The following is a 14572-nucleotide window of genomic DNA, read 5'->3' as shown; positions in this document are numbered from 1 at the left end:
GGGGTAAGAAGGAAACAGGGGACAAACTGAAGCTTGGAGCCAAAATATTTTCTTTCTGGATGATCCTGGCTCAGTTCAGCCCTTTGTGACTCTCAATTTCAACCCGTTACGCACTCCCCCATAATCATCATAATAAATAGCTGTTTGCTTGCTCAGTGTATTCAACTTCCTCGCAGCAAGCCAAGCTCAACCCAGAACTAGCATTTATTTCTGCATTTGGACCAGGCATGCCTAAAGCCAAACAAGATTCGGTGTGATTTGCCATATTCACTGGGAAAGAATAAAAGCAATTGCACTCAAACACCAGGGTTTTTGGCTAAGTTTGCCTCATGCTGCTGCTGGTGATATCATCATTACTTAACTTTGCTTTGGTGTTTTGAAAGACTGTTGTGGAAAAGGGAGGGTTTCAATTCTGTTTCTGGGCTTTGAGGGAGACACAAGTTATGCTAACAATATGGACATTACTAACAGTTGTCCTTCCATTAAAAGAAAAAACCCTCTATTACTCAAAAGTCAAATTATTGTTAGAAACCTGTGATGACTAAATAAAAACAGCCACTATAATTAGGAGCCTTCCTCCATCACCACCACTGGGTGGGATTTTGGCCAAAACACAAAAAATTCGAAAGAAAATAACAGTCACAAGAAACTGCGCTTTTCCAGCTGTCATAATCTTTTTCCTTCCTTTGTCCATGCTTAATGTGTACAGGTTTGCACACGATTGCAGGCATTGTTAATTCTCTGCTGTTAATTGTGGAGGGGGTTTCTGGCTCCTGACGGCTGATCTGTCACCCCTGTGCTCAGCAATGCAAACCCTCGTGCTGCCCAAGCTCCTCGCAGCCAGCCTCTGCAGTGCATTTTGTCCCAGTAGCCTCATTTCAGGGCCTTTTGGAGCTCTCTCATCTTTGCCTTGGGGAGAAGCTGCAGGATCCTGTCTCTTTCTATGCAAGGAGTACTGGTCTGTGAGCTGGAGGAAGAGACGGCTTGCCCGTTCCCTGCAGTGGTCCTTGGGGACTGCTTAACCCCTGAAATGAGGAAAACAAAAGGCACAAGCAGCCAGTTAGTGGGGGATTTCCATTCAGCAGGGTATATATCAACTAGGGAGATGGAACATCCCTCATGAAGATAAAATAGCTCCAATTCCGCCTGAAGTAACATCTTTCAAGAGCTGGCAACACTGTGCTTGGTGTCCCAAGCCAGGTCCCAGAGCCCCATTCAACTGTGCTCACGACATATCCCGAAATGTCAGTTCAGACTTCCAGAGCTGCCCTGACAAGTTCCCAGAAGTGCTGCAGAACATCCGCAGCAGGATGTCAGGCTGGGATTTCCAAAGGATTCGGGCAACATGAACAGGATTCAGGCATCTGTGAAAATCTCCAACAAACATTTCAAAATGTGACGAAGAACATGTTTTCAGCTCTTTCAAGCTGGTATTGTCCTTCCAAAAGCTTCTCCTGTGAATGAGGGTCTGACCCACGCTACTTGCCTGCCAATTCACATTGTCATGGATCTCATGAGGGTTCTCTTTTTTCCTGAAGTTCTGACATCAGGAAGCATGTCAGAATCTCAGTTCCCACTCTTAAATCACTTTGTATGTGACATAAACACCTCCTTAAAGAATCAGGAAAACAAACAAACAAACAACCTGAAAACCCCAAAAGACCCCCTCCACCTGGAAAAGAATGAAAATCTCTCCCCCGCTGCCCTCCAAAGCTGTTCCCCTGATTCTGCGGGGTCTGACTCACAAGTGTTTAATGCCTGGGGCTGACAGTACTGCAGACCCAACTGCAAAACAAGAGATGTAGCTATGAACTTCTCACCACTGGCAAACTACAGCAGTTTGGGTAGACCCTGTTACACACCATTTATAAGCAATGAAATTCATTCCTACACTGAGAGCCAGCATAAAGCTACGTACCACTGAAGTTGCAGTTAACCAGCAGAAGGAATAAATTTCATTTAACGAGTGATGTTCCAGATTCCTGGACGAGGCACTCAGGACTGAATGAAGCACTGTGCAGCAGAGCCTCATCAGCCTTGAAATGAATTTTGCTGTGACCTAACAAAAACCACAGACTTAAAATTGTGATGATTCAGAAATTTTCAGCTCACAACAGGAGTTCTTGCAAAATATTTGGGAACTGCAGGAAGTGTTTAACGGTCTCCCTGTGTCAAGGAGAGGAATCCTGACCTCTTGTCTTTATGGCTCTTGTTCCTATGAGTGATAATTTTAGAAGGGGATGATTAAGCCCATGTGGCCTTTCTTCTGAGGTTGCTAAAAGAACAAGTGACCTGGCTTGGTCCTTTCTGTACTCATTCATCTTCCTTCTTTGCTATCAGAATTTGCATGAGAACGGTTACAGGGACAGACCGTGCTCCCAGTTATATGTCTAGCACCCCACGAGTGTGTGCAGTAAAGGAAATCAAGCCAACTCAGTGGAGAGGTTTATCTGCAGAGTAATACAATAGAGTAGCAAAAGTCAGGAGAACCTTATAAGGGCATGTGCCTTTTCTAATGAAGCATCGAAAAGTTAGGATTTCAGTAGAAAAGACATTTGAAAAGACCAAGAACATGAATCAGAATACCCATGGCTAAAGCAGAGGTTTAGGACATTCTTCATCCTTATTGAGATGCAAAAACCACTTAAGGGTGGTAGGGTGGTTATAAATTCAAACTGACCTCATCCTAAGCAAAGCTTCAGGTGAATCTTGCTTTCATTTCCTGCTAGCTGGAGGGACAAACTGACAGCAGGACAGACAAAGGAGTTACATTCATTTCCCAAAATAAGTAAGGGACGTCTCAAAAAGTCTAAAAGCAAGCAATATAATAATTGCTACATGTTTGTGTCATAATTACTGTCAGAGATTCCCATTGAAGTGAAACCAGGCTTTTCCAGTTGTGTTGAAATACAACTCGTAAGATTATTTCTGGCTGCTAATAAATGATGGCTATGCAAGAAACTAATTTGAGCATCATTGAAAATTATCTTTTTGTTTTGTGTTCTTCCAGTAATGTTTTCTTAAACAAGAACCTTACATTTGTCCCTGTGTTCATGTAACTAATGCTGTGGAAAGCATTAGACACAGTCACACACTTGCTAACACTGTATTTCTCATTCAATTTTCAGATTGAATTCCATTTTCAGTTTTGTGTAAATAGTCATACTGTCCTTGGAGACCTAAGTGCAGTGCAAACTTACATGAACTGCACTTAAAGCAGACATAAATGAGGTCAATGTTGATCATTTAGCCTTCCTGGGGAGTATATCCAGTACAAGAAACCTTTAAATGACATTTCAAATCAGTTGCTAAAAGCAGCATGCTGGAAAAGGGGGTTCACTAAAAGCAGCATCCTGGAAATGGATCTTAAAGTCTTACTTTTTGGGAGCAGGGTCTCTCCTCCTCTAATGCCTGCAGAGAGCCAGGAGGTACTATGTACCTAGACCTACAGAGGTTATAAACTCCCTGGAGCACTCTTTGGCTATGTTTGCACAGCATCTAGCGCACATGGGCTCTTGCTCCACAGTGAGGACTGCTGGTTGCTTCCTCATGTTTGCTCATTCCACCATAGCCTCTTCCTTGCGGACTACCTATACTTAGCTCTTACATTTTAGGCAGGTTTCCCCTAGCAATTTTTATTTATTATGAACCTCCTGTACTTGAAGACTCCTCATTACTCTTTCGTTTTCCATGTCAATAGCTTAATTAGCAGCTGGTAGCAGCAGCAGGACCTGTTCACAGACTCACTGGAAGGGTAAGCAGAAGCAAGCACTGTGCAGAAGCAGCGCTACACTGGATACTGCACAAAAGAAATTGAAAATTTCACCAAGACCTATACACAGTAACTGGTAAAATTACCAAAAATTGCCTTCTTGTTGCACTTACGTGTTTCCTAGAACGAAAACTCTTCCACTGATTTCCACTCAATAATGCTTCCTTTGGAGCAGGCTAGGTAAAGTACATCCCAATTATAGTCATATAGCACCATTTTCTGACAATATGCTTTTCACCTTACTTTTATCAGAGAATTCCAGATACATTGTAAGCTGGAATTCCAGGATGACACTTCTTAAGTCTTAGAAAAGCAGGAACAATTTCTGAAAGCAGGTTTTCGTTTTAAGAAACCGGATAGTTGCTAGTTTATGATGATGTGTCCCACTTCAAAAGCTAATGTTCTGCCTCACTATGGCCACCTTAGTTCAGTGATTATTTTGAGGGATAACGTGTGTCCAGTAACTCAAAAAAAAATGCAGTGCAATACATCCAAAAATAAAAATTAGGAAAGATGAGAATTAGCTCACCACAGCTCACCTCAGTTGCCAGGTCAGGTTTCAATTTCCAGTAAGTTTTCAGCAGGCGAGCTTGTGTTAATGTATCTGTGGGCATTCCTCATGCAGAGGAATAGAAATTTCTTTGAAAACAGATACCTGACATCACAGCTACGTGCTTTCCTGGAACAAAGCATGTGGTGGATCTGTACGCTGCCTACTGAGAGAGTCTTCATCCCAATCGAGATATTACTGCTTGCATTTCAGTAAAAATAATACAATTGGTTTGCGGTAAGTAGAACTAGAGTTTGGTGCTCAACTTGCTGAAGAACTCTTATGGAGACCTGTGGATGTTCAGCTTGACATGCCTGGAAACACTGTAGACGACTTCATGCCCACATTTGTCTGAAGAGTTGCCTCAATAGACCAGGAACCACAGCAGACTTTTAGAGTAATAACCCCTTTGCCAAGACAGACTACGTATAAGCGGCACGAAAACCGTTAGCAGCATGCCCTTGCTATACGATCTGAACTTGAGTGCTGGTCCAGGAGCTGTACGGGAATGGGGCACACTGTGCTTGGCTCACCAGCAGCTTCCTGCTTGAGAGCCACAGTTACAGTGCGTGCTCTCTGCTTTGCAGTATTCCTTCAAACTAGGGAAAAGAGACACACACAGACTCCAACACACCAGAGACGGCTAGGGGAAGAAGACAGAGGAAAGAGGATGACAAAATTTGTATACAGCAGGGTTACATTAGATAATCACACTGAAGATCCCATATACGTAAAAGTGGTTCAAAGCCTAGCATTTCTTTTTTTCACTTTTGTTCTCAGAACTGTCTTTGGAAAGTAAGAAATGAAGTCAGAGAAAGAGGCTACTAAATTTCTTTTGAACGGAATGTGACTACACCGTTTTGTCTGTATGAAATGTGAAAGATTTTAACCTCCAGTCGCCAGCAGTACATAACCCATCACAGAAGGTTTCCTGTTTCCAACCTGCACACGCATGTTACGCCTCACCTTCTCCCCTGCACAGAACACTACTTCTCCTCAACGGAGCGGTATCAGCTTACAGGCTGCGCTGCTCAAAGGAAAAGTTTGCCTCTCCCCCCCAAAAAGCCATTTTGTTCAGCCAAACGCTCCACAAAATGGCACGACCGCCGCGCAGCCCGCTCTCGTCGCGGGGTCGGGCCTCCCCCCACCGCCCGCAGCCCCCACCCCTCCCGGCCCGGCTCGGCTCGGCTCGGCTCTTTGTGGCAGCCGGGGCCGGGCCCGGGGCCGGGCCCGGGGCCGCGGCCGGCTGCGCTCGGCGGGGCGGTGGCGGCCTCCGCCCGGCCCCCGGCGGCGCCGAGGCCAATGGGCGCCGGGGCGGCGGCGGCCGCCCCCTCCCCGCGCCGCCCGCGCTATATAGCGCCCGGACGGCGCCGCTGTCCCGTCCATCGGGCTGTCTGCGAGCGGTGCAGCTGTCCGTGCCGTGCCGTGCCGTGCCGTGCCGTGCCGTGCCGTGCCGTGCCGTGCCGTGCCGTGCCGTGCCGTGCCGTGCCGTGCCGTGCCGTGCCGTGCCGTGATGCCGGGCCGCACCGCGTGGCAGCTGGCGCTGCTCGCCCTCTGCCTGGGGGCTGCAGCGGCGGGGGGCGGCGGCGGACAGCGCCGCGCAGGCGGTGGCAAGAGCCGGCGGCAGGCGCAGACCACCTCGGTACCTCAGGGCACCCCCGCGCAGGGCAAGCGTGAGTACCGCGCCGGGACGGGGTCCGGCGGGCTGGGCGGGGCGGGGCAGGGGGCTCGGCGCGGCCCCTCCGCAGCGCCGTGCCCCCGCCGGGTGAGCCCCGCTGGGGCTGGGTGAGCCCCCGGGCTGTTCCCCGGCCCTGCGCTGCCACTGGGCTCGGCGGGACCCGCACACGTGCGAGGCTGCAGGCACCGTTCGCCTGCGCCCGGCCCCTTCCCTCCCTGCCTCGGCCTGCCGTGACTCCAAACTTCTCTCTCTTTTCCCGCTCCGCTTTCTCTCCCCAGAGACCTGCTTTGATAATGGAAAATACTACCAGATAAACCAGCAGTGGGAGCGCACTTACCTGGGAAACACGCTGGTCTGTACCTGCTATGGTGGAAGCAGAGGGTTTAACTGCGAAAGCAAGCCTGAGCGTAAGTCGGTGGTCTTTCTTTTTTGCCTGCATCAAGACCCCAGAATGGCTTTTGGTGCCGAGTAAGCTAATCCTTGTACAGAGTTATAACTGCCAGACTGGGTTTTCAGCTGAAGTTTGGTACTTGGGGTCGGTAACGGATCTACGCTCCATTACGTTGAAGATCTGGCTTGGGATTTTAAGAAATGCTTTTCATTAGCGATGGGCCTGCCACCAGAACCCTGAGCCAAACATCACTCATCTCTCGGGAGGATTGGATCTAAACATTAATTTTGGAGCCAACCTCTTCTTTATAATGAACTGAACTGACTCCTGGACCCGCACGGGGAAGTTCAAATCTGGAGTCACTTTGCAGCTCTGGCTCTGTGCTGTTCGATTGCTTCACCCCGACTTCTCATAGCTGTGCAGTGTCGTCAGCTTGTTTAAAAATATTTCAATTTACAGCTTTCCACAGCTCCCCTGCCATGCTGTGAGCTTTCTATAATTGAGTGTAAAAGGAGATTGTTTAGTCTTCTGCAGAAAAAGTTTAGGTAACAGAAGGAACTTTAAATGCAACGTCTGCTGGAAGATACCTCTCTCTGGGATGCAATGCAGTTTAGATTATCAGATGCGATCTATCTGTATTTATTGGTCTGAAGCCACTGATTTGCCCTAACTCCTTTATGTTGCACTGGAGATATAAGAGAAAAACTGGTTCCTGGCTGACAGTCTTCATGTAAGACAGATGGGAGCGTCCCAGCAATCTGTTTTGCAAGGCTTGTGTGGTGCCTGCCTCACGGCTAGAGTATTTTAAGGAGTACTCGGTCCCCTTACTCCTCCATAAAAGGGGATTTAATCTAGCTTTCCTTCCCCTGCAGGGATTCTCAAGTTTAACAGTTTTGAAGTCCAATAGCAAGTTTCCCTTACGGTACAGTTAACTTTATCTGTCTGATAGTGATGAAGGAGGCTGTTCTGTTGTGGACCTCAAGTCTGGTGGCAGCACTGACATTACTGTTCTGTAGTTGGTCATGTGCGAGTGTGAACAACTCAGAAGTCGTGCTGTTAACTTCGGTGGGACTGCGGTAGAATTTGGGATTAATACACTCCGTTTTTTTGCCAGGTCAGAATGAGCAGGATTAGCATGACAAAGCACACAGCTTCTAGGGGATGTTTGCGCTCTCCTGTCTGCTGTACTGTTGCACTTCAAACAGCTGGGATTGATCCTTTCAGGGCATGCCTGCCCATGTGCCGTGCTCAGCTTCTGGCTCACTGCAGGAGGGAAGCCGAGGTTATTCAGCCTCGTGGGGACCTGGAGGGGGTGAATTTCACCCAAATTCCTCTCTGCTGTCCTGTCCCAGGAGGAGAGCGGAGGCCAGTGCAATTTTTTATTTTCCCTCAGAAAAAAGTTATCTGTGTGAGGAGGCGAGGAATATGTGTTTCTGTTGACTGTACATGTTACTGGCGTGGTTACATGAAACTGATTTTTCTCCCGTCATAGCTGAAGAGACTTGCTTTGACAAATACACTGGATCCACTTACCGAGTAGGGGAGACATACGAGCGCCCCAAGGACTCCATGATCTGGGACTGTACTTGCATTGGAGCTGGACGTGGGAGAATCAGCTGCACCATTGCCAGTATGTAACTAAGAGCCTATTACTACAGCTATTGTTCCTTAGTGTCATATTTTCCAGAGCAGCTAACACAATATTCCCAATGCCCATTAGCTACAGTTGGGGGGAGGTAATCCAAAGCCCATTAAAATCTTGGAAATGGAAGTCCTTGACCCAGGTACATACATTTGCACAACCAAATTCTTTTATTTAAGAGGTAAACTGCTATGTGTAGAAACATAGGCTGAAAATTACTATTAGTGTCCAGCCATACAGGCTAGTACATTTACTATATACAAGAGTGTGTTACGTCTTCACAGGCACATTTATAGAAGTAGTTTTCTGAATGGAAAAAAGAGTGAGGGTCTGCTCTGCAGCTGGTGTATCAGAATAACACCTTCAGTATTAGTGGGACTACTCTGAATAAACAATAATAAATAAATACCACCTAAGAGCCAGTCCCGTGTCCTCCACAAATGTCATGCCAACACTTGTCCCTGAGGGAGCTGTGATTTGGTATGCAGAAACCAGCTCAATGTGTTTCTGCAACTCCTTTTTCACCAGCCTGACCCATACTTTCCTCTTGTTCCTCCCGCTCCTTGGTCCTTTCTTTCCAGCTCTCCCTTTCACGTCTGTCTGGAAATCCTTTCCTTATTGAGTCACTGAATTGTTCACAATTTCCCTTTAGTTCATAATTAGACTTTCTGTGAGCACAGATGAAGATCAGTGTGTGTCAGGACTTTTAGACTGAGGTTTCAAAGTCCCTGAGGCACCTTTTCTCGAAAAGTCATGTTCTTAAAAGTATCCAGTTTCTTGTTTAAGACACACATGCTGATGCTAGTAACATTGCCACAGAGGACTCGGAAGCCAGCCATCATTATAGCATGGAAAAAAGTGTATTGAATCTAACAAGTAGAAGTGAAACCCTTCTGAATTTAATGGCATTTTATTGGGCGGGGATGATAAGTGTTGTAAGAAAAGAAAGAGTCAGTAAGGAAATTGCAAACATAAGAGCAGTCTCATTTCTTCATCAGCCTGGTTTAGAGCTCGCTGGAGAGTTTTGCTGACTGCAACTGGCTTTGAATCAATCTTCGTAACTCTTAGATTCCCTGCTTTCATAAATGAGCCAATGAAACTTTTTAGTGGCTCCTAATAAATGACTGGATGCATGTTTCTTGCCCCCCCCCCTCCCCCCCCCCCCCCCCCCGCCACTTGGAAGAAGACCCTGTGTTTGCAAACTGACCCTTGCCACGTTTCCCTCCCTGAGCCTGGGCCAAGTGGTGGGTCCAGACTGCCTCAGGCCTGTGGGGCACCAGCGGGCTGGGAATCTGCCTTTCCAGGGCAGGGTTTCCAAACCAAAGAAGACTGATGCTCCACCAGGGTGTCACACCAAGCACCTCCTTATTCTCCGTGTGCTGGCTTGGCCACTGTGTCCCTCACACAGCTACAGAGAGGCCCAAGCGGTACCGCCTCAGAACAAGATGGAGACAAACCCTCCCTCAGCAGCCCTCAGGCTGTGAGCAGGGCCGGAGGGAGAAACAGCATGTCCTCAGGCCCCAGTGTTCCCCCTTCACTGGCCAGGTCTCAGCTGTGGTTGAAATCTGGAGGGGGTTAGCTGAGGAGAGGGGACAGGGCCTGAGAGGGTCAGAAAAGGGCAGGTACCAATGGAAAATGGTGGGTGCCATTTTGTAGACTAGAGGAGGAGGCCGTGGCCTGCACCGCTCCTCCTCACCGCCTGCCATCTGACCCCCTTCACCCCTGGCCGGGTGGCCCTTACCTTGTCCCTGCGATGCTGTCCCTGGTGTGGTCCCTCACCTCAGCTCCCCTTTCACGCTGCAGATCGCTGCCATGAGGGTGGCCAGTCCTACAAGATTGGCGATACCTGGCGCCGGCCCCATGAGACCGGCGGCTACATGCTGGAGTGTGTGTGCCTGGGCAACGGGAAGGGCGAGTGGACCTGCAAGCCCGTAGGTAGGTGGCAGCTACCTTCTCCCCCGGCTCGGTTCAGGTGTGTGGCCTCTCCCTCCTTGTCCTCCCTGAGGTGTCCCCGTGTGGGATCGCCCTGGGCGGACTCTGATGCCCTTCCCTCACACAGCTGAGCGATGCTACGATAACGCGGCCGGGACATCCTACGTGGTAGGCGAGACCTGGGAGAAGCCCTACCAGGGCTGGATGATGGTGGACTGCACCTGCCTGGGGGAGGGCAGCGGCCGCATCACCTGCACCTCCAGAAGTAAGTGCTGGCCTGGCGCCCGCCGGCTGCTCTGCTTTATCCATCTTACATATCTTTCAAATCTGTCCTGCGTCAGAAAGAAAAGGTATTCCTTTTTCTGCCCTGTTGCAAGCAACAGTAGTTTTAGAGGGGTGGCCGTTGGCTGAGCAGGGTGGGAAACAGACCCCTCCGAGGTGAGAGGGGAGCGGTGGCATGTCCTGGTTGCCGCTTGCCGTCTGGGGACACGCGGGATTGCTGGTGGTCTGGGCTGGTGACGGAGTGGCTGGATTATTTGGGGTTTTAACCTGATTTAGAGAGAAAGGTTTAAGAAATCCACAGGCCAGCTGAGTCACAGTCTCCCAGGAAGTGGGGGGAATTGCTTTGTCTGCAAAATGGCGGGGAGTTTGGCCTAATATCTCCGTTTCTTTTTTTTAAAGTAGCCTCCTGAGGGAGAACTAGGTGCTTTTAAAGAGAAATAGTTACCTGCTCCAACAGCAGGATCTACCAGATTAAAATGTCTTCTTATTTCTTCTCTTTATTGCTATTTTATGTATGTTAACTAAAACAGGGTTTGTTTCATCTGCTCTCCCATCTCGCTTGTTAGTTTTTCCCACCATTTTGTCTTCAGTGTAAACATGCTTCACCAGCGCAGGTGACTTTTTAGTTTTTACATCATTGAAGAACACTACCGTAAATATTCCAGTTTATTTGTATTTGCGAAGCAAACAGGGCTTTTAAAATCCAAATTCTTGCTTGTTTATCTACCTTCTGTTCCAATTTTATTAGGACTGAGCTGCTTTGTGGAGCTATCGTGGTTTACACCAGTTGCCTCAATAAAATTTAACTTTGTACCTTGTACCTTTGTTATGCAAGGTTTGAGAAACTCTTCTGTAGCCTCTAAATTGCCTCATATTCAGTTGCCTCGGGGCACACAGATAATGGCTTTCTGCTGATATAAACAGCAGACCTGTAAAGAACTTAAACACTAAGGAGGGTTGCGATTAAAACTGAAGATCTGGAGAGACTTGGTCAAGAAATAAGCTGTAAAAGTCAAACTAGCCTTGACAAATTTAAGTCTGTTAAAAACACATGGGGAAAAATCATTACCTGTCAAATAGGAATGAATAAAACAGAATGTGTTGTTCGTGAATTTTGAAAGACTTATTATTACTAATAAAAATGATTTGGCAGTATCTTTCCTCCCGTAACTCAGATCTGCATTGTTGTGTTGTAGGATAAATTGCAATAAAATGACCCATTCATTTTTTCATTTTGTTTTTGAAATGCAATCAATGAGAGAAATTTAAATTTCTGTATGTGAAATGATAGCTGTAGCTCGCAAAGTGGCATTATGCTTCAGTGTGTGCTGCTTTTACATATCTGTTATGGCCACCGTTTTCCAGAATCACAGCTGATTTCTTGACGGACGTTTCAGCTTTTTGTTGTCTAAGTTGAGAATCTGAGTGTCCATAAGATAGGGTTTTTTCACATTTGCCAAACTACATTATGAATACTTCACCAATTTACCACTCTTCTGGCAAATACTCAGTTTTTGGTTGTTTTAACTGCTGTGAATTAGTAATGTGTTTTCCACGTTCATATTCTATCCAGTGTGCTCTTTCAGTGGCAATCTGGCATGATGCGTATGTTCTTCCACAGTTCTTCATAAATCCATGTTCATTGATCCATGATTATATTTGAACCACTGTATCAAGTTGCACTTGAATGAGAAGGTAAAATATTGTAATGGAAGAAGAACTGGTTAATCCATGTGGATCTGGCATCCAGACAAAAGTAGCTTGTTATGCTGTCCTTTGAACCCATTTTCTCAATTCATCAGGGGCTATGCGTTATTAAAGACAACAGGGAGATTTGGAAAGTCTAATATGCCTAGTATGACATGAGCAGCTTATATGAACTTTACTGGTGGTCATGCACACTTCTTTTGGAAGAAACGGAATTTAACGTACTGTTCTGAAACAGGTTTTAGTTTTTTCCAGCTGAAGTAGAGCGCTGAACTTGAACTGTGCCCTGTGCATAGTATGAAATGACCCAGCTACACTTTAAAAAAAAAAAAAAGGATATTAGAACAAGTTTAAGCTTTAAAGGTGTATGCGAGACAGAGGGCTTAAAATAGCTTTAAAAGTAACTAGCAGGAATGTTTTCAATTCAGAACGTGGTTTTTCACATTGATTTTGAACATAGCTTACCATCTTCACACTGGGAATGTAGTGATGCTGATTTTGACAGTGGCTACAAAATGAAATCGCAGTTCTGGAAACAAATGGGAATTTTCCCTTAGACTAAAGCATCAGGATTTTCAGATGCTTTCAGCCTACGCAGTTTAGTGCAGGCTTTAGTGCATATAGCACTTGTAATAGCAGGCTGCAGAAAATGAGATGGGCTTTCAATTAAAGACTTTGGACTATCAGCTTATTTGACAGTGTTGGTGGTTCAGTACTAGAAATTGTATGGTGAAGCCATCCAATGCAGAAATAGCTAACAGCTGTGTTCCTTATGCAGATAGGTGCAATGACCATGACACCAAGACTTCCTACAGAATTGGAGACACCTGGAGCAAGAAGGATAACCGTGGAAACTTGCTTCAGTGCATCTGTACTGGTAACGGCAGAGGTGAATGGAAATGTGAAAGACATACGTCCCTGCATACGACTAGCACTGGTAAGTGAGGCATCCTAGTGTGTAAAGTAGGGGAAGGGACAAGGAATGGCACATTTTGAGTGGCTAGGACTTGGAGTTGAGTTGTGCCATCCTAATTTATGTATTTAAGAGTCTTGTCAGGGAAAGATCGACAACAAAGAGGGTCAGAGTTCAGGAGATGCTCCTTGTTTGTGCACGTGTAGAGAAGATAAATTTATACCTTGTTTCCTTTCACAAATGGGACTCATATGACAGATCTGATTACCTGCACAATCACAGTGCAGTAAATCACATCTAGAGCCATGCATCCATAGGAGCTGTTTACTAGCTTTGTCTTGGAAGCATGGCACTTCAGGCTGATATTTGAACTTTATGCATTCGCCTCAGGGTAACTTCCTTGAAATGTCCTTAGTTTAAACTCCACTGAGACCATCTGGTTTCTTTGACAAGATAAATGCACCTACTAATGGTTGAGCTTTAAAAACCAGAAATGTTGAGGAATGTATACAATGCTATTTAATACATGTACGTTAGATGGTTTGTTATTTTGGTGTGAAATACTACCTATCTTATAGATAGCATATATTTTTTGCCCATGATTTGTTAAAGTATTCAGCTTCTAAATTATTTTTTGCTGTATTAAGAATCTAGGTTACCTATTGGTGAGTGTAATGTAAAACTTTGCTGTGTTCCTGCAGTACCTACACTAAATTTTTCTTGGTAAACGGCCTTTGACTGTTCGTTACCAGCAGGTTAGCTTTGAACTCTCAGAAGGTCTAAACTTCAAAATGCACAAAGCTGCAAGGGTATTGGTATTTTGTTTCCATTACTATTACCCCTGTTTCAGCAGGGCTCAATTTGTGGAGATTCCTGTGGGAATCATGAGCAAAAATTTCCATAGACCACACAACAAGCCTCTTTGTCTTTCAGTATTATTCCAAATGATAATGGACCAAAATCTTTGATTCAAAGTTTAAAAATTCTAGAGTAAATAAATGCATTTGTGGTTTATGTTTCTTTTTCAATGAAAAATTCAAAATTTATCCTTTCTGCCTTATCTCCCTACTTCCTTGGTAGTTTTTTATTGTCAGTGATCTTGATTTTTCTGTTCTAGATTTCCTTCAACTGAAATTTTTTTCCCTAAAAAACTGTTTTTAAACGATTCCTGTGAAAAGCAGTTGACGCTCTTAATCCTTTCTAAAGCCGTTCTACAGTGGTAGAAACCAGAGGCTATTGTTAGCAGAACTGGGAGTTGTTCTTTTAATTTTGAAGCTTTCCAAGTGGAAGAATTAAAATGTGTCTAGGGAAACTTACAGAGTTGTGCCTTTGATCTGGTGGAATGCCTAGGGTATTATCATCTCAGCATTTAATTGAAGTATACAGTTCTTTAGCTTTACATGTAATGTCTCAATTCTCTCCCATGTTCTGCTGCAGGATCTGGCTCTCCTAGCTTCACAAATGTACAGACTGCATTGTACCAGCCCCAGCCTCAACAGCCCCAGCCTCAGCCATATGGCCAGTGCATAACTGATAATGGAGTGGTGTACTCAGTGGGTATGCAGTGGCTCAAGACACAGGGTAGCCAACAAATGCTTTGTACCTGCCTGGGCAATGGAGTCAGCTGCCGGGAAATAGGTATGACCTATTCAGTCCTTTGAGATCTTTGGGACTGCCTTGTGGTTGAAGTTTGAAGTAGAATGCT

The 14572-nt window shown here is 45.9% G+C and overlaps 1 protein-coding gene across 5 annotated transcripts in view; it reads left to right on the top strand.

The window, feature by feature from the left end:
• The first annotated feature begins 5813 nt into the window (after positions 1–5813).
• FN1 (fibronectin 1) overlaps positions 5814–14572 on the top strand; it is a 56033-nt gene continuing 47274 nt past the window's right edge. For 3 of the 5 annotated variants that reach the window (XM_075430483.1, XM_075430481.1, XM_075430485.1), the window contains exons 1-7: positions 5815–5995; positions 6279–6407; positions 7884–8021; positions 9837–9968; positions 10093–10230; positions 12733–12891; positions 14305–14505. In XM_075430483.1, the coding sequence (XP_075286598.1) occupies positions 5836–5995; positions 6279–6407; positions 7884–8021; positions 9837–9968; positions 10093–10230; positions 12733–12891; positions 14305–14505 (1057 nt within the window). In that variant the 5' untranslated portion in view covers positions 5815–5835. Of the gene's footprint in view, positions 5996–6278; positions 6408–7883; positions 8022–9836; positions 9969–10092; positions 10231–12732; positions 12892–14304; positions 14506–14572 lie in introns of all 5 variants that reach the window. The other 2 variants (XM_075430482.1, XM_075430484.1) reach the window with 2 other exon arrangements.

This window comes from Opisthocomus hoazin, chromosome 9, assembly GCF_030867145.1.
Source record: "Opisthocomus hoazin isolate bOpiHoa1 chromosome 9, bOpiHoa1.hap1, whole genome shotgun sequence".
Classification (NCBI taxonomy): Eukaryota; Metazoa; Chordata; class Aves; order Opisthocomiformes; family Opisthocomidae; genus Opisthocomus; species Opisthocomus hoazin.
Note: the sequence above shows the minus strand (reverse complement) of the source record. Positions and strands in the feature narration are given on the sequence as shown.